General features: G+C 40.6%; 1 protein-coding gene across 1 annotated transcript in view; it reads left to right on the top strand.

Annotated features, from left to right (window-relative positions):
• cltca (clathrin, heavy chain a (Hc)) overlaps positions 1-18795 on the top strand; it is a 34909-nt gene extending 16114 nt beyond the window's left edge. Inside the window, exons 7-30 of the mRNA XM_077545820.1 lie at positions 833-1030; positions 1432-1632; positions 1696-1848; positions 1932-2054; positions 2217-2354; positions 2442-2606; positions 2700-2880; positions 3818-3981; positions 5627-5752; positions 5826-5968; positions 6087-6321; positions 9585-9707; positions 9779-9924; positions 10034-10217; positions 10305-10497; positions 11403-11560; positions 11643-11915; positions 12024-12341; positions 12683-12814; positions 13408-13518; positions 13599-13769; positions 13868-14089; positions 16733-16808; positions 17655-18795. Of these exons, the coding sequence (XP_077401946.1) occupies positions 833-1030; positions 1432-1632; positions 1696-1848; positions 1932-2054; positions 2217-2354; positions 2442-2606; positions 2700-2880; positions 3818-3981; positions 5627-5752; positions 5826-5968; positions 6087-6321; positions 9585-9707; positions 9779-9924; positions 10034-10217; positions 10305-10497; positions 11403-11560; positions 11643-11915; positions 12024-12341; positions 12683-12814; positions 13408-13518; positions 13599-13769; positions 13868-14089; positions 16733-16808; positions 17655-17791 (4071 nt within the window). The 3' untranslated portion in view covers positions 17792-18795. The remainder of the gene's footprint in view (positions 1-832; positions 1031-1431; positions 1633-1695; positions 1849-1931; positions 2055-2216; positions 2355-2441; positions 2607-2699; positions 2881-3817; positions 3982-5626; positions 5753-5825; positions 5969-6086; positions 6322-9584; positions 9708-9778; positions 9925-10033; positions 10218-10304; positions 10498-11402; positions 11561-11642; positions 11916-12023; positions 12342-12682; positions 12815-13407; positions 13519-13598; positions 13770-13867; positions 14090-16732; positions 16809-17654) is intronic.
• The last annotated feature ends 674 nt before the right edge of the window (positions 18796-19469 follow it).

Here is a 19469-nt window from a genome sequence, read left to right on the forward strand (position 1 = left end):
TGTAATGAGGGATTAAAATGTTTAGCAAAAAATGTTTTTTCCTATTACTGTTTATTCGCCATGTCTTTCAGACAGGTGTGTGCTTGGCTTCACTGGAGCCAAGCAACATGTAAAGCGGGTGATACTACTTGAGAAACTCTTCCCAGACAGCCTTGTAGGATTTTAATTATGTCAATATAGCAAGATATCTGACAGTGGCCAGGAAAACTGAGATAATCTTGTCTCATTTTGTACAGGTGGTCATGATATTGTAGCTGGTTGTTGTATACGGTAATCAGCACTATTTTAAAATTCTTGTTGGAACATCAACTATGGTGATAGATGGAGGTCTGACCTGCTGAGCGTAATTATCGCGGCGGCCAACACAGACTGTCTTTCTCCTCGGCAACACCACCCTCCTCCTTTAAACCACTACTTCTTTCAGCTCCCTTTATTCAGATGCCAGACTGCTCACAAAAACTGTGCGTGACACTGACCTGCTCAGAATATATTTGTATTCAGACGCCACAGCCCAAGGCCAGACAGAGACTTAATGTGACCCACTGTGAGATTCAGCTGTTTGCTTTAGAGCACATTTAAGGTATTTGTCATATGCTTGCAAGGTTAGTTAAAAGGCCATCCAGTACAGATTGTACTCTGTGAAAGGCAACAAAAAATGTGTTACTTATATTTTCATAGATTTGTATTTGTGTTGTTCAACAAGTCAAGCATTTGAATAAGGTTTGTTGTGAAAATCAAATAAGAAGCTCCAGGCCTGTGAGTCCCAACATTCGGCTCAAGTGCATACCAAGAAATCTTATTGAATTGTTCCGTCTATGTCAATGTAATGCAGGTGCTCTCGGTCTGTGTGGAGGAAGAAAACATCATACCATACATCACCAATGTGCTGCAGAATCCAGATCTGGCTCTACGTTTGGCCGTCCGCAACAACCTCGCGGGTGCTGAAGAGCTCTTTGCTCGCAAATTCAACAACCTGTTTGCGGCTGGCAACTACTCAGAGGCTGCCAAGGTGGCTGCCAATGCACCAAAGGTATGCTTCCTGTCAGCCCTATGCTAATAATAATGTACTGTATTATTAGTAGGGCTGTGCGTGAATCAGTGGTGACTCGAATTAAGATGGGATTTGGCCATTAAAACGAACGTCGAATCAGAATTTTCAGTCGGTCAACAAAGGGTATTCAAATATCAAAGAAAAAAATAATACCGACAATTTATTTTCATGTAAGAATGGAAACTAAAATAAAAATGCAAAGACTGTATTAGACCCTGAGCTCAAGTCAAAACCTCTTCACAATCCATTACTCAACCCAGAAAAAACTGGTTGATTTTTAGGATGTTAGTGAAAGTAGAGTAGTGACGTCAAGTTTTAGAATAGACCGTCAAGCATCAATTACAGTTTTCTTATTTTACTGTCTGACAATTTTCCTCTAGGGTATTTTGCGAACCCCGGACACCATCCGTCGCTTCCAGGGTGTGCCTACCCAAGCAGGGCAGACTTCCCCGCTGCTGCAATACTTTGGGATCTTGTTGGACCAGGGCCAGCTCAACAAATTTGAATCTCTGGAGCTTTGCAGGCCTGTCCTCCAGCAGGGAAGAAAGCAGCTTTTAGAGAAGTGGCTCAAAGAAGACAAGGTATTCAATGTCTGTCTGTATTGTTGTCCGCCATTGTATTTACTGTACTTTGCTTATTTTTAGTTGGAGTGCTCTGAGGAGCTCGGGGACCTGGTGAAGGCAGTGGATCCCACTTTGGCGCTTAGTGTCTACCTTAGGGCCAACGTTCCCAACAAGGTCATTCAGTGTTTTGCAGAGACTGGCCAGTTCCCCAAGATTGTCCTTTATGCCAAAAAGGTAAGTTTTTCTGCTTAATTACTTGAATTACAAATTGACCTACTAAATGATCATAAAACCTTGTATTTTTTCTTCTTCTTCAGGTGGGCTACACTCCAGACTGGATCTTTCTTCTTAGGAATGTAATGCGAATCAACCCAGAACAAGGCCTACAGTTTGCCCAGATGCTGGTGCAAGATGAAGAGCCTCTGGCTGACATTACACAGGTCAGAAAAAATATGGCAAATTTAAATACATTTTGGAATTATTCCTTAATTATGTTTTCTGTGTGACTAAAAGCTGTTTCATGTTATTTGAGTAGAACTCAACCAGACATGATGTAGAGGTAATCTGGTCTCAAGTTCTCATCTCCATTTGTGTTTGCTCAGATTGTGGATGTATTCATGGAATACAATCTGATCCAGCAGTGCACCTCATTCCTACTGGATGCCCTTAAGAATAATAGACCATCTGAGGGACCTCTCCAGACCCGCCTGCTGGAGATGAACCTCATGCATGCCCCTCAGGTGGATACATGGTTTGCAGAAACGACATAAATCAATGTATCTTAAATATATCTAACATTTCATTCCTTTTTTTTGTCATGACTATAGGTTGCTGATGCCATCCTAGGCAACCAAATGTTCACCAACTATGACAGAGCGCATATCGCCCAACTTTGTGAGAAGGCCGGACTACTGCAAAGGGCATTGGAGCATTACACTGACCTGTATGACATCAAGCGTGCTGTGGTGCACACACATCTTCTCAACCCTGAGGTAGAACTACCACTGTTGAATCTAATGAACTCTGAAGCAGTATTTCAGTGTATATGAACATGACAAAACTGTTCCTCCCTCTTCAAATTCCAGTGGCTGGTGAACTTCTTTGGCTCGCTCTCTGTGGAGGACTCTCTGGAGTGCCTCAGGGCCATGCTGTCAGCCAACATCCGCCAGAATCTGCAAATATGCGTTCAAGTGGCCTCCAAGTACCATGAACAGCTTACCACACAGTCTCTCACAGAGCTTTTTGAATCCTTCAAGAGCTTTGAAGGTGAGATCACTTAAATGTCCCATGTCACACAGATTTTATTTAGATTTTTTTTTTGTAATCTTTGACATCTTTCTATCCGGTTTTCAAGATAATTCAGGTTGGATGCCCTTTTTCAAGCAGTTCTGGTAGTCTTAAATGTCTGGCAGATAAGACTGATTTCTCGTTAACATTAATTATGTAAATAATATGGATGCAAGAGTATTGTAAATATTGCTATGTCTAGGGTGCTGTGGGAATTCATAGGTGAAACATTGCCCTCTGCCGTCAATTTGAAAACCACTGTACATGGTAATCTTATTTCTCATTTTGCTAACCCTGGGAAGAGAATTGAGATCCATACTCAGTCTTTTGACTTGTCCTATCACGGCCCACATTTGGTTCATCAAACCAACAAAAGAACGCCACACAATGAATTGGGGGTAAAAAAAAGAAGAAACTGTTGATAGGCATACGTACGGTTCAGCACCCGTAGATATGCATATTTAGATGTTTTTTTTTTTAGTATTTAAATTTTAAGTATTGATATTTTTATTTTTGAGCTGCGCTTTCAAAAGCTAATGAATGAATTTGAACAGAAATGTTTGTGGTGTTTTGTGAAGGGGGAGTCGGACTTGTTAATGGTATTAAACTCATCCCTGAGCTTTAGTGACATGTACTCTGATTCATGTCCCCAAACTTCAATTCAGCAATTAGGCCAGAACAAATGCAGAACAATCAATAAACTGTGCAGAATGCACCACATAGTTTAGATTAGATTGATGGATTTGTTTCTGAAATATTTAAACTTTATTTGCTGAATTTGGAAAATTGTTACACTGCATGTTCGCCATATCATTTTAATTGTTTGCGTGGTTAGTAAACATGTTTGTTGTTTCACCTTATAGCTTATGTTTGGCTCTCTGGGGTCTTGTGTAAACTCTCTGTCTCCATCTTTCAGGTCTCTTCTACTTCTTGGGCTCAATCGTCAACTTCAGCCAAGACCCTGAGGTTCACTTCAAATATATCCAGGCTGCTTGCAAGACTGGCCAGATTAAGGAAGTGGAGCGCATCTGTCGAGAGAGCAACTGTTATGATCCCGAGCGTGTCAAGAATTTCCTGAAGGTTAACACGCCTTTGTCTCTTAAATTCCCTTAAATAACTTAATATCGCAGTTTCTGTTCCATGATCTCATGAACTATTTTTGGTTTTGTTGCCCTTTGTTGGATACTCTATCACTGCATTGTTAGAAAAAGTGTTGTTCCCAAAAGGTATAAAGTGGTACCTCAACTTAGATATGAACTCGTCGCTCATCCTTTTTTTTCCTTTTTTTTTTTCTTTTTTAAACTGACTTGAAAATACAACTGCTAGTAGAGGAATCGTGGTTTATTGCCACTCCCAGAATCGGTTAAAATAACAAAACAAACAAAAGTAATTCCAGTAAATCAGTCCCAGGTAGAGGTGTGTGTGTGTATATATATATATATATGTATGTATATATATATTTTTTTTATTTTTTTTTTATTTTTTATTTATTTATTTATTATTATTATTATTATTATTTTTGGTTCGTGTTAGGATAAAGCAGGGACTGAAAATGTCTGGCACTGAAGGAGTCGAATATGTTTGTATGAATACGACATAGGAAAGCCTGCTAACACATTAAGTAATGGATATTTGAAGACAAATGGAGGGAGCCATGCACGTCGGCAGACAATGTAGCAATACTCACAGGCATTTAGGCTTTATCCCTATGTAACAATTGACTAATATTACTGTTTAGCCATGTCTGTATTGCACTACCCTCTGCTGGCAGGGGCAGAAATGCCAAAATGAATTAATCACAGTGAATTAATCATGAAAAGCCATTTAATTCTTCACATTTTATTTGTTAGAACTATGTGTTTATCAAGTGTAGTCCTGTAGAGTGCTATTTTACTTGGTGAAATAAGCAGTCACAGAACAAATTAAACTTGAATGTTAAGGCAATACATTACTACGTTTTCAAACTTTGTCTCTCTTTCCTTTAGATTGCAAAGTATATTTTAACTCTCAGCAATTTGCAAGTTTTTGTTTTGTTTTAGTCATAAGTGTTCAACTAACTATCATTACAGCAGTACATTTTTGTGTGCTTTTCCTCTTCTGTCTTTGGAATGGCAGGACATGTATCAGGTAAATGTGTCTTTCCACATAGAAAAGGATCTCTCTTTTTAATTTGATCATCTCTGTTTTCTTTAATTTGAGGCAAGGGATTGAAACTGGGATTTGTGTGGTTGTGTATGTTCTCATACACCATAAATCCATCTACGTACAGAGATGCAACAAGTGCTCACATATCTTTAGTTCGACCTAGCTGTCCATCCTTTATCGTGGCTGAGTCATTGGTAAACTAGCTAGTTCCCTGTACTCCTTATGTGACTAAAGTTTTGTGGTGATAGTAATACAGTGCATAGTCCTTTAGTAAAGCCAAGTCTGTGCATCATGTTATTGGATTATACGAATTGCACAATCCCAGTTTGTTAATCTTGTGTGGATGGGTACATTGTGGTTCAGAGGACCAGCATTGGCCTCTTAGGTAGGGAGACAACCACTACTGGGATGTCTTTGTTGTAGTTGCAAGGCCCTGCCTCATTTAATAATGCATCACATGAGCTGGGTTCACATATCTGATTAGTTTTGATTCGTCTGTGGACTGTGGTGTTGGTTTGGTTACGGTTGCAATAAAACACCATTTCTCTACCCCTCCCCTTGCTGTTTGTGTCATGGACAGGAAGCAAAATTGACCGACCAGCTGCCGCTCATCATCGTTTGCGACCGTTTCGACTTTGTCCACGACTTGGTCCTGTACTTGTACCGCAACAACCTGCAGAAGTACATTGAGATCTATGTTCAGAAGGTAATCATAGAAGATATTTTAGACAGTACTTTCCAACCTTGCGATGCAAACGTAATCCTCGTCTGCGTTTTAGGTGAACCCAAGTCGTCTGCCTGTGGTGGTTGGCGGTCTCTTGGATGTGGACTGCTCAGAAGATGTCATTAAGAGCCTCATTCTGGTAGTCAGGGGACAATTTTCAACTGATGAACTGGTGGCTGAGGTGGAAAAGAGGAACAGGTACAGCAATTTGGTGCTGGGATGGAATGTCGCAGCGAGCATCATGCCGCTTCTTTTGTGTGTGTGTGTGTGTGTGTGTGTGTTCACGTGTGTGTGTGTGTGTGTGTGTGTTTCAAAGACTGAAGCTTCTGCTGCCATGGCTGGAGTCTCGCATACACGAGGGCTGCGAGGAGCCAGCTACCCACAATGCCCTGGCCAAGATCTACATTGACAGCAACAACAATCCTGAACGCTTCTTGAGGGAAAACCCATTCTACGACAGCCGTGTGGTGGGCAAATACTGTGAGAAGAGAGACCCCCACCTGGCCTGTGTCGCCTATGAGAGGGGACAGTGTGACCAGGAGCTGATCAATGTAAGGCTTAATTTCTTTATTTGCATGGCTATATTTTTTGGGCTGACCAAGTTAATCAAATTCAAGGCAAATGTAGTAGAATTGAATGTTTAAATTGTAAAGGCTGCAATTTGGATCGGGGAACAAGTGATTCATTTGGGTCAATCAGTAAATAGGCTTTATTCTTTTTATATATGCTGTATGTATTTTAGTGTCTAGATTAGTTCAGTGCTTAAGTTCACATCAAACACGCAAGGGGTAAAGCCACAGATTTGTTTGCGTTATTGCTGTAATCTGAGAAAATGATTTAGGTTTACGGCATTAGAGATCTGATATTTTGTTGTGATAAAGATGAATTAATTGCTTGCTTGTTGAAAAATACCTTAGAAAAGGACCTTGAAAAACGTAATTGCAAATAAAATCTCAATTTTGAGGAAAAAAATGGAATTGGGTTATTTTCTAAAATCGTTAAGCGCTCATACAGATTGTTATTGCGTAAAATTGTAAAATTATTATATTAAATCGTGATCTCAATATTGATGACATAAATTGAAATAAGGGCATTAGCAATTAAATCGCTGTTTGACAAAACGCGATTACGTAATTGTGAGAAGCTGCGATTTAAATGCTCCTTGAAATGGAGCGGTGGGGAGCAGGAACATCATCGCTGTAACTAAAGCCTGGCAGCGCCATAAGTGCACGTCATTTTGTTGAGGTTTTTTTTTGGGTCTCATGAGACCTTGAGACGAGTGCACGTAATTTTGGTGAGTTTATTTTTTTTGGTCTCATGAGACCTTGAGACGAGTGTCTAACATGTTTAATCTGTTTGATTTTGGTTTTAAAACAACACTTCACTGTTGTGAGTTATGACTTTTCGGCTGCCGTAGTATCACGCGTTTTGTAAACTGAGTGTACACACAAGTGTGCGGCTGGCAGCGGCTAATAAATTTGAGTTGTCCTATATTTTGAGGCTAAATAGTATATCGTATACGATACATACATATAGAATATACATATAGAATAGTATGTCGCCATAGGTTGTGTCGTCCAATTTTATAAATTTAAAATTAGGACGGCTGAAATGATTATTGCTCGTCATTACTCACCATCATTTAGGTGCCGCCACCTCTTTTAATGTCCATGTATTGTCGTGTAACTAATCAGGCCAAGCAGCGAACAAACAACTCTTTAAAGACAATTTGCAAGTAAATGTTGGCCGTAACCACGCCAGAACACAACAGATTTAAACGCTCTTATCTTACCAAATCAAAAGTCTGTGTTGCCTTCACTGCCCGTCCAGACCATGGGAAGCTACCCTAACTGCGACCCACCTATAAGGATTGCTACAGAATGCTAGTGGTTTTTGAAATCAAATCAGAAAATGTTATGTCATAAGCAGGTATAATTTTACTTTGCCTACACTTTAGCATGTGTGAGTTTACTGACTGGAGATGGCTACGTTTTATTTTTTAAATATGTATATTGAATTTATTGAAAAGTGCAGTGTTTGAAAAGTGCAGTGTTTACATGTCATGTTTCATGCAACATGAAAAGTTGGATATGTTGAAGTGTAACTTTAATTGTAAAATTGTGATATTAACTCTTTTACTGCCAAAGACGTTAAATGACGTTCTGCAAAAACCTACGGAGGAGCGCCAAAGACGTTAAAAGACGTCCTCCCATTTTTTTTTTTTTTTTTTTTGAAACGGGTGCTGGGAAGGCTTGCGGAGCTCTCCTGAAAGTTTTAAGCAGGTTTTTTGAGCCTAATGACTATTTTTGGCCCCTAGAGGGCAGCGATGACTCTCTTTTGACAAGATCGGGTGGGCGTCAGTAGAGGCGGAGCTAGAGCGTTGAGCAGGAGATCAGAATGGAAAACAAAGGAAAAATGGCGGCCGGTCGCGAGGAGCTAACGCCAGAGCCGTTTTTTTCAAAGACCAAAAGCATCGCTAAAAAAGCACATTGTTGATGACGATGATCATCATCGATGATGAAGATGATGGTGACTCCGTGGTTGGAAAGCATTGACGCGGCAGTAGAAGACGTTAGATGGAGCTAGATGGAGGAGGGAACGGGCAATGGCGAGCGTTTGCAAGCAGCTCTACACTTACAAGACGAAAGGCATCGACCAACGCTAAAATAGTACATTGATATCCATGATGATGAAGGTGAATCCGAGCTTGACGGCGAAATTGGAACCGCTGACGCGGCGGCTATGACGGTGTCGTAACGCGGAGCGCAACCGAGCACGCACAGGCGGACGTTCGATCGGACGACGGAGAGTGCCCCGAGTCCAATGCATATTCATCGGAGGAAGTGTGTAGTCTGCTACTTGCTTTTTATTTCCCGGAAAAAAAGGCCGTCAAGAAAGTGTAACGTTTGCACGCAAAACGGACCAATGTGAAAGTGAAAGTAAACTGATGTGCGAGTCCTGGCGTCTCCTTGCACGCAGGAGAGCGTTACAAAAGGAAAAACTGTATTTGAAACATCCACATAATTGTAAATAGTACCACAGTTGCAGACATTTGTAAATAGTTTGCGAAATTGTTTTGTCAAATTGTTACACTGTTGAATGGAAATAAACGTATTTTGCAATCAAAAAACACTTTTTCATTGTTGGTGAAAGCGTTTTACAGAAGTAAAGCACTATTTAGGTGTTTGTGGCATCATTCATGGACAAAAAGAAGTGTACAATTCACTAGAGTGCATGAAATAACATCGTTTCACAAAAAGCTCTTTTTCTCCGTTTTTTGTTTCAAAAGAGAGAATTTCGGTGAAAGTAACCATTTTCTATTGTTGATTACTGAATAACGGAATAAGGTAGAAACAAACTTTTTTTTTTCTGATGAAAGCTGAGAGTCCAATCTTTCATTTGGTAGTATGTGTGTTTCCATAGTCCAAACACAACATTTTCTGTGGACCTTGAAAGATCACTCAAAATGCTTAAATCGGCTGGCACTGGCGACAACCCGTTTTTGAAAACGTCTGGCAGTCAAAGAGTTAAGGCTTCATTTGCCTTTATCTTAAGAGCCTGTAATCTATAATAGATCTAATATTGTTTAGTATAATGAACTTTTTGTAAAAAAAATTATTGAAAAGGACCTTGAAAAAAATAATCGCGTAAGATATCGTAATCACAATTTTTTTTTTTTTGGGTCGCAATTACATTATTTTCCATAATCGTTAAGCCCTATTTGAAATCATATTTTTCATAATTGTTCAGCACTACACTTTTCCTGATTGCCCTCCCCCCGATATTCTGAATTTAGCTGTTTATTTCCACACAGGTCTGCAATGAGAACTCGCTGTTCAAGAGCTTGTCTCGTTACCTGGTGCGCCGTAAAGATCCTGAGCTCTGGGCCAGTGTGCTGCTGGAGACCAACCCTTACAGACGACCACTTATTGACCAGGTATTCACATCGACATTCAGTTGACAGGCAGTGCCTTCTCTACATCTCTATAAGCTTTTCATGTCTCGCAGGTGGTGCAGACAGCATTGTCGGAGACCCAGGACCCAGAAGAGGTGTCAGTCACAGTCAAAGCCTTCATGACTGCTGACTTGCCCAATGAGCTCATTGAGCTACTGGAGAAGATTGTGTTGGACAACTCTGTCTTCAGTGAACACAGGTGTTTACTTGTGGCCTCTAATGAACCACATTTCTATTCATGAAACGTTACCAAAAGCAAATGTCCAAAATATATGCTGAAAGAGTGTGTCTGCGATTCTTGCTTGCAGAAATCTGCAGAATCTCTTGATCTTGACGGCGATCAAAGCTGACCGTACACGCGTGATGGAGTACATCAACAGACTTGACAACTACGACGCTCCCGATATCGCCAACATCGCCATCAGCAACGAGCTCTTTGAGGAGGCATTTGCCATCTTCAAAAAGTTTGATGTCAACACATCAGCCGTGCAGGTAAGTGGTCATTTCTTTATACCCAATACATTAAAATTTATATATATATATATTTTATAATTCTAATAACCTCATCTTTGTGTCTAGGTGCTGATTGAACACATAAGCAACCTGGACCGGGCCTATGAGTTTGCAGAGCGCTGCAATGAACCTGCGGTGTGGAGCCAGCTGGCCAAGGCTCAACTCCAACAGGGTCTTGTCAAAGAGGCCATAGACTCCTACATCAAAGCTGACGACCCCTCTGCATACATGGAGGTTGTGCAGGCTGCAGATAAGAGCGGTAAAGAGAAAGAGTCTCACATTTTGAGCAAACCTCACAGGTCATTCATCAACAGTGAGCGTGGTGCCATCTGCTGGACAGAAATTAAATAAGTCTTTATGTGCTTTTTGAAACAGTCCACCACAAGGCAAGGGCATTTTAGGTGATCGGGTTCAACAGTTTAAAAAGAATAATCACCATCTGTTGCCCAGTGGCAGGTGCGAGAGACCCGAACTAAATTGGGATTAGAGATTTTAAGCATCTAAGTCAGCCAAACAGTCCGACGGAAAATTTGGAGTCAAATCCTGTTAACAGCAGAGACCCAGTGAAGTGAAAAAGTCCATCTGTTAAATTTGTGATTAACTGAGCAACTCTGAAATATGCTTTAGTTTCAGTTGGTTGAGTACAGTAATTTCTGGACTACAAGCCGCTACTTTTTTCACTTGCATTCAACCCTGCAGCTATTTCAAAGGTGCGGCTTATCCGTCAGATCACAATGGGGCGCACTATAAAAGGAGCACAAGAGCGTCAGGCAGAGCAAAGCAAACCAAGTGAGCCCAAATACAGTAGGTGAGACAGAACGAGAGTAAGGGAATTTGCACCCTCATTGTGGAAAATGAAGTAGTGGGTACCTGGTGCGGTAACAGTAAAAACACCTCCGGCTTACAGTTGAGTATTCCCTAAATTTAGCTGGTGCAGCTTATAGTCAGATGCGCCTTGTAGTCCAGAAATGACTGTACTTTTGCTGTGGATTTAAATTGTTACGAAGGTTGTCGTTAGGGTTTATCAGTCAATAGTCAGGCTGGCAAACATCAAAACATTTTGAAATTACCTTAGGGTATGAAGAATGTCACAAGAATAATGTCTTTGTCGTACAAAGGTAAATTGTGTTGTCAAAATGTACACATTACTGTGTTGTGTTTTAGGTAATTGGGAGGACTTGGTCAAATTCCTCCAGATGGCCCGTAAGAAGGCCCGCGAGTCCTACGTGGAGACAGAGCTGATCTTCGCTTTGGCTAAAACCAATCGCCTAGCTGAACTGGAAGAGTTCATCAACGGACCCAACAATGCTCACATTCAGCAGGTAAGCTGTCTCATAATTATGCCGTTGTACTGCCTGGTCAAAACTCCAAACTTTGTAAATATTTCTGTTTGCAATCTCATAGGTCGGCGACCGCTGCTACGACGAGAAAATGTACGACGCCGCTAAGCTGTTATACAACAACGTCTCCAACTTTGGCCGACTGGCTTCAACCCTTGTGCACCTCGGGGAGTACCAGGCTGCCGTAGATGGCGCCCGTAAGGCCAACAGCACCCGCACCTGGAAGGAAGTCTGCTTCGCCTGCGTAGATGGGGAGGAATTCCGACTGGCTCAGATGTGCGGCCTCCACATCGTGGTGCATGCCGATGAACTGGAAGAGCTCATCAATTACTACCAAGTAAGAAAGATTTCTAAATGAAGTCATTTTGAAATGTGACATTTATCAAATCAGCCATTACCACTTAACCCCTACTGACCTGAAGTTACCCTCCATCTTACCCTACAGGACCGTGGTTACTTTGAGGAGCTGATCACCATGCTGGAGGCGGCTCTGGGTCTGGAGCGCGCACACATGGGCATGTTCACCGAGCTGGCCATCCTTTACTCCAAGTTCAAACCCCAGAAGATGAGGGAGCACCTGGAGCTCTTCTGGTCAAGGGTGAACATCCCGAAGGTCCTGAGAGCGGCGGAACAAGCGCACCTGTGGGCCGAGCTGGTTTTCCTGTACGACAAGTATGAGGAGTTCGACAACGCCATCATCACCATGATGACCCACCCGACGGATGCTTGGAAGGAAGGACAGTTCAAAGACATAGTCACTAAGGTATATTGGAGTTTGTGTCATGAGGGCCAAGGTATTTGACATCATCAACATCATTAGGAATGGGGTTTTGATTATTTATTTATTTATGCAAACTGTGGTTAAAAAGCAAGTATTTTTATATTTAGATTTTGGGAAAACAGTTGTTTTTTTTCCCCATTTAACATTATTTCAAGAATCTCTGCCTCTTCTGATGGTGCACTCTCAACTGCTTCAACACAACGAATTCCCCAGTTGATGTAATTGTTAGTCAGTTAATCAGCAAATGAATTATTGTGCCCATGCCAAATGTTTTGTATGACGGCAGTTAAATTGCATGTTCTCTCTCTGTTAACCTTTTGTAGGTGGCCAATGTTGAACTTTACTACAAAGCTATCCAGTTCTATTTGGAATTCAAGCCCTTGCTATTGAATGATCTGCTCATCGTGCTGTCTCCAAGACTGGACCACTCTCGCGCTGTTAACTTCTTCAGCAAGGTACTCTTTTTAGCTACTCACAATAAAAGAATATTAAGTGGAGGAACACTCATACCGATTTTTTTTAAATGTCGAAGGCCTCACACATGAGGAAAAATTGCCATGTCTGCTCTTACTGCTTGTGTGGTATAATTTTGATGACTGACACAGTGAGCCACATATGCAGCGGACGAATGCTGGCAATCGTGTTCCAAAACTTGGTGTCACAGTGGCACCCAGACTGCAGGAATATATGAAGAATAGTAGTTAAAGAAATGAAAGAAGCTAAGCGCTACCTGTTACTTAAGACCAACCAGTTTCTTCTACTACAACAATGCAGGCGTCAGTTCGCTTCCTAATTGGCTATTTTCCATTTCACGTCACAATCTCGGAGTCTGTGGATAAGCTGATTTTGATGTTGATCACACTTATGAGTATTTTGAAGTTAAACATTTAGGTTAGGGTCAGGCAGAATTACTCTTGCCTCACCCTACACAAAGAATAATCGCTCAGTATATCACAGTGGAAGTAAAATGATGAAATTTGGCCCTGAACCCCCTTTTAGACAACAACCAATGGTCGTTTGGATTAGACATGATGTGTTGTTTCCACAGGTGAAACAGCTGCCACTGGTTAAGCCCTACCTGCGCTCAGTGCAGAACCACAACAACAAGTCAGTCAATGAAGCACTTAACAACCTCTTCATCACAGAGGAGGATTATCAGGTAAGGTTCATTGCCTTTTTCTTTTCTTGCTGGCAAAATTGTTACTACGATTCATTAATCATATTTACAATCTCTCTCAGGCATTGAGGACATCAATAGATGCCTACGACAACTTTGACAACATCTCACTTGCGCAGCGTCTGGAGAAGCACGAGCTGATTGAGTTCAGAAGAATTGCTGCCTATCTTTTCAAGGGCAACAACCGCTGGAAACAGAGTGTGGAGCTCTGTAAGAAGGACAGGCTATACAAGGTGCTTTCCCCACACAATCCTGATAAAAAAAAACAAAAAAAAAACAATCTTGTTTAACTGTGGCTTTTCTTAACGCATGTGCTGTGTATTCCACACAGGACGCCATGCAATATGCATCAGAGTCGAAGGACACGGAGCTGGCCGAAGAGCTGCTCTCCTGGTTCCTGCAGCAGAACAAGAAGGAGTGTTTTGCTGCGTGCTTGTTCTCCTGCTATGACCTGCTGCGGCCCGACGTGGTGCTGGAGACCTCCTGGAGGCACAACATCATGGACTTTTCTATGCCATACTTCATTCAGGTCATGAGAGAACACCTCACTAAGGTAAGTCATTAAGGTGTAGTGTAGCGCACTTAGGCAACGAGTTGATGAAATCTTTCCAATACCATCACCATAATACAGTTTGGTTAATTCACATTTCAGTGATCAGTTGAGCCATATGCATTCATATGCCATTAGAGGTTCAATTTTTAATATCACTGCTAACTTGTGGACTTGGTCCTTTCGATGCTCATGGAGTTTGTTTGGTATTTGAGGCTTGTTTTTCCGATAAAACGTTGGTTGGGTTCAAATTGTAACTGGAGCATTTGATTTGTTTCAACTGCACTTGAGTCATAAGTATGAAATTGGTTATAAAATTTTGATCTAAATGTTGTATGTCCTAGCTTCCAGCACGAGGCTGTTTTCCCCCCCTCATAATTTGACATCAAGTGAATCTAATGTGATTGTTATTGATTTTTCCCCATATATATTTTTTGTGTACAACCAACATGAACATGATGCTGAAGTCCACACCATTTTTTTAAACTCTTTTTTTTTTATGCCGAACGTCTTCTCTTGCAGGTTGATGCTATTATGGAGCAGGTGACCGTTGAATGCTGTTTGATTTTTTTTCCATTATTATTTTTTTTAAATGAAATAATAGTTATGATGACTGCAGCCTTTGTTATGCATGATTTTAGTTTGGACAACAAAATGTTCCTACTTACAGACAGTGCCTTCTCTTAAATGCCAGTTTAATACTGCGTAAGCTTGTGGGTGCCATCTACAGCATCTTTTTGATATGAATATTGATTTGTGTAAATATCAGCATGGTACTGCAGTGCAGCTGAAAGTGTGCCATGAAATAAGTGAATGTGTGATGGATAATTCTATATGAGCTCCTTGGGAGGGATAAATTACCATATTTTTCTTTAGAATATCGTTTAATTGATTTTTGGTTTTACCTTGGGGAATGAAGATCTGTGAACTAGTTTGTGCAGAAGTGGAAGACTGTCACGTGGTACAACAAAGACAGACTTATTGACTGCTGTGCTTAGTGTGTGTTTGTGTGTGTGTGTTTTTAAAATATACACACGGACAAAATTACTGGTACTTCCCTGTTAAAGAAAGAAAAACCCACAATGGTCATAGAAATAACGTTAATCTGACAAAGTAACAATATTAATTAACTCTTTGACTGCCAAAAACGTTAAATAACGTTTAGTAAAATCCTATGGAGGAGTGCCAAAGACGTTAAAAGACGTTTGTTTCAAAACAGAGGTGAAACTAACCATTTTCTATTGTTGATTACTGAAAAACGGAATAAGGTAGAAACAAACTTTTTTTTTTTCTGATGAAAGATGATAGTCCAATCTTTCATTTGGTAGTATGTGTGTTTCCATAGTCCAAACACATAATTTTCTATGGACCTTGAAAGATCAGTCAAAATGCTTAAAATCGGCTGGCACCCACGGCATCCCTTTTCTGAAAACGTCTGGCAGTCAAAGAGTTAAAAAATATCTAATCTGCCTTTTTTCTTCTTTTTTGAGTTAGTCTAACAAAATTATTTGGAAAAAAACATGCTCATGAAACAGCCCTGGACAAAAATGACGGTTGCCCATAGAAAAGATTGAAAATAATTTGACCATAGGGAACATGTTTAAATCAAGGTGTGTCCTCCAATTAACATAATAGGCGTCTTGAAAATTGTATGCGGTCAGTCGGCTGATTGAAAATGTTGACAACTGACAAGTAGTCCCTGTGCTGTTTGGTGACACACTAAACACAGACCAGAAGAAGCGAAGAAATTGTATCGAGATTAGAAAGAAAATTATAGACAAGCTCTTGAAAGACCAACTCCAAGCCGCTCCTGTGACTACGTTTGCTTATATATTCAGAAAGTTAAGATGCACTGATCCTCCTCCATTAATTTCCATTCAATTTTTATGTATTGCTTTTGTCAGATTCAAAATATTCTAGCTGTGGATTTTTCTATCATTTAACAAAAGCTACCAGCAATTTTGTCCACGTGTGTTTTTATGGGCCGGGAAGGGTCTTTCATACAAAGGCTTACTGTAATCATGATTTACCACTAAATAAATGAGAAATTACCGACTATAGCCCTTTCCAAGTAACTCGTAGCAATTTGGAGTGGGGTTGCAAACCCACTGTAATGGCTGGACACGGCATGTAGGCTGGATGTGGCTCATCCGATCGGTTGTCTTGATGGTTGACTGGCATGAGCATGTGTGACATGGATGCTCATATATTGCGACATTGGCGGTTGGTTTCGCCCCCCCCCCCTTTTTTTTTCTTCCTCCTTCTTTATATGCAAGCAACTTGTGGCCAGAGAAACACTAAAGCCACTTTCCCTCACCCTTCACCTCCTCTCCACCACAGTGACACACAGCATGGAAAAGCGCTTGATTGTTGATTAAAACAAAGTGTATGGTGAATGTGAAATTGCTTTCGGGCCACTGAATTATCAGACTTTTTTCCTCATATCATTTTCCACTTTGAAGAAATTGTCACTTTTTTGGCCAAATTTTAATGGATATGGATACCATACTTTTTATTTTATTTTTTTACAGAACAGTTTTGAACATTTTGATCGCAACTTAGAGGCTTATGTTTGCTTTTGCCGTGTTCACAAATTTGTGTAGTTATCATGTGGCACTTAGCCTTTTTTGTTCTTTAATTTGATAGGTGGACAAGCTTGAAACCTCAGAATCACTAAGGAAAGAAGAGGAACAAGCAACAGAGACGCAACCTATCGTCTATGGTAACCGTTCTAATCATCAGTACTCATTTTTTGAAAACAGGTTGTTAAAAAAAGCCTTAGATTGCATTATTGTCTGTAAAATGGTTTTCTCTTTCACAATTTAGTCAAATGTGCATTTTTCACAAGCCTGTGACATGCTTTAGTCAAAAAATCCCAAGCATCAAGATTAATTAAAAGGGTAGCCACAAAAATGTTCTTGACAATACTGTAATATGTTCATTGCAGCCCCACTAGTCTAAACATGATATTTTGGTTAATATTGCGTTAGTAGAATATGAGTTAAGCAGCAGGCAGCGGCCATTTTGCCACTTGCCGTTGAGTAAAAATGACATCACAGTGGCTCAGGTAACAACCAATCACAGCTCAGCTTCAGAAAACAGGTGATCTGTGATTGGTCGTTGCCTTGGCCCTGAGTAACTGTGATGTCATCTTCTGTCGACCGCAAGTGGCAATATGGCCGCCCCTGGGATGAATAAAAACGTCTGCATTTTTCTTCATAACTCATATTCCACAAATTGAATACTAATCAGAATGTCATGTTTAGACTAATGTGGTCACATATAACATTATTGTCAAGAAATTTTTAAGGTTGACTTCCCCGTTTAACTCTCATCAATCCTCCTTTTACTTGTTTGGTCAATTTGTTAACTAAATTCCCCTTCAGTTTGTCTCGCAGTTGACGTGCACTGTTCTGTAGAAGTGGTGCCTAAAATGAAAGGAAATTCATGTATATTGGAACATCAAAATGGAGCTGCAACACATATAAACAGAACATACAACAATCCTCAGGTGTGTATATACACAACAAAACCTATCAAAAACTGTTTGCGCATATCTATGTTGCAGGCACACCCCAGCTGATGCTGACAGCGGGCCCCAGCGTAGCCGTGCCGGCCCAACAAGCGTACGGCTACGGCTACCAGGCGCCGGCCGCCACATACGGTCAGCCGGCCGCCGCGCCAGGATTTGGCTACGGCATGTAAAGATCCCTCCGCCCTCTTCTGTCCACGTGTGGACTGGAGCCTGCACAGTCCTTGAGCAGACCATTTTTGTCACCCCCTGCCCTAAACACGGAGCAAATTAGGGATCATACAAAGAACCCCCCCCTTCCTTTTTGTACTTTTCTCCCTCACAAGCTTTCATGAAGGACTTGTTTTTTTTCTTCAAAGATTTAATCACAAAAGAGTAATTTTCTCACATTCCATATTGACTAGATTAATTTCTTCTATTTTATTTGAACGGTATGTGGTTTGTGTACAATAGGGTGGGCGGGGGTCGGCTTGGGTGAAGAGCTAGTTCTCTTCTCAGTTGTGAAGCTTCTGATTTGCACTCAGTAGTGAGAAGAAATTAATGTAGACCCTCTTCCTGTTTGCGTGTGTGAGAGCAGCTTCCTGACTGTAAACCGCATTTAATATTGTATATTCTGTCACCAAATCCGCTTGAGATCCATTTCTTTTGATCATATGACCGCCACAGTCCGGAAACACTACATCGTCCCCGCAAAACACTCTTCAGGGCCGAATGTCGAAGGAGAGTTTTTTCAGATTAAGGTCGACTCTTTCCAGTCTATGCAGGACTTTGTACATCCAGACGACACGCCATTGTGCTTTAAATGCGATCGTGACGTGGGACCATTCCAGCTCAGGAGGGAGGCAGACCCATAATACACCCCTCTCTCTATATGCTGCAGCTCGTTTCTGCACCTTTATGTCTGGGTCACTGCGGAGGTTCTGAAAGCAAATATCCCCTTGTGGTTCAGAATTGTCACGGGACTTGTGGTAATTTGAAGTATATATAGATATATATAGATATATATCAAAACCTTATACAGAAAATCATTAACTCCTTTTTGAATTTATAATCCTGGCTAAATTATCCATGTTGAAATTGTGCACTTACGATACTTGATTGTGCATAATCAGGATGAATGAAACAGCGGTTTTGTTTTCCACTAAAGAAAAAAATAAAGGCTTCTGGTTTGTCAAAAGTAGTTTTGTCTTAAATGTACTGACAATCTATATTTAGGATGTACAATTGATATACAGAATAATCTGTATTTCCCAACCGTTATGTACTCAAGGCAAATATTTTTCATTGGAAAAACCACCACCAAACAAATGCCACTTCAGTAGAAGAACAGTTCTGTCACTACATCACTGAAAATTATGCACCGGTAATTTTCTGGGACGATGCAGCGGAATTATGCCCCAAATGAAAAAAAAAAATGCATGCAAGGTTAATTGAATCTATGCGTTAATGTGTGTGAGAATATCTTCCCTATGATTGATTGGTGTCCAGAGAGAATCTCAAGATTGTCAAATCTCATTCAAAAATATATATAAAATAATATATATATTTTTTAAGTTACCCTAGAATCAGTCAAGGAAATGTTATTGCCAGCCCTAATTTAGGTGCACCAAAGTTTTTCATAATACAAAGCGGCTTTATTTCAAGCTCCCAAAGTGAGTACTCCTGCAATAGTGTTAATTTGTATCAAATGCTTAAATCTACAAATAGATTCTTTCAGCAATGTGAATGCAAACAGACAATGTTTCTGATAAACATTTGGTTGAATGCAGGAAAGGCTGTTTATAGGACATTACACAGCTACTCTGGTCCATGTTGTCAAGCAACTCCATGCCAAATTTCACAAGAAACAAA

Source organism: Vanacampus margaritifer, chromosome 16, assembly GCF_051991255.1.
Source record: "Vanacampus margaritifer isolate UIUO_Vmar chromosome 16, RoL_Vmar_1.0, whole genome shotgun sequence".
NCBI classification, from domain to species: Eukaryota; Metazoa; Chordata; class Actinopteri; order Syngnathiformes; family Syngnathidae; genus Vanacampus; species Vanacampus margaritifer.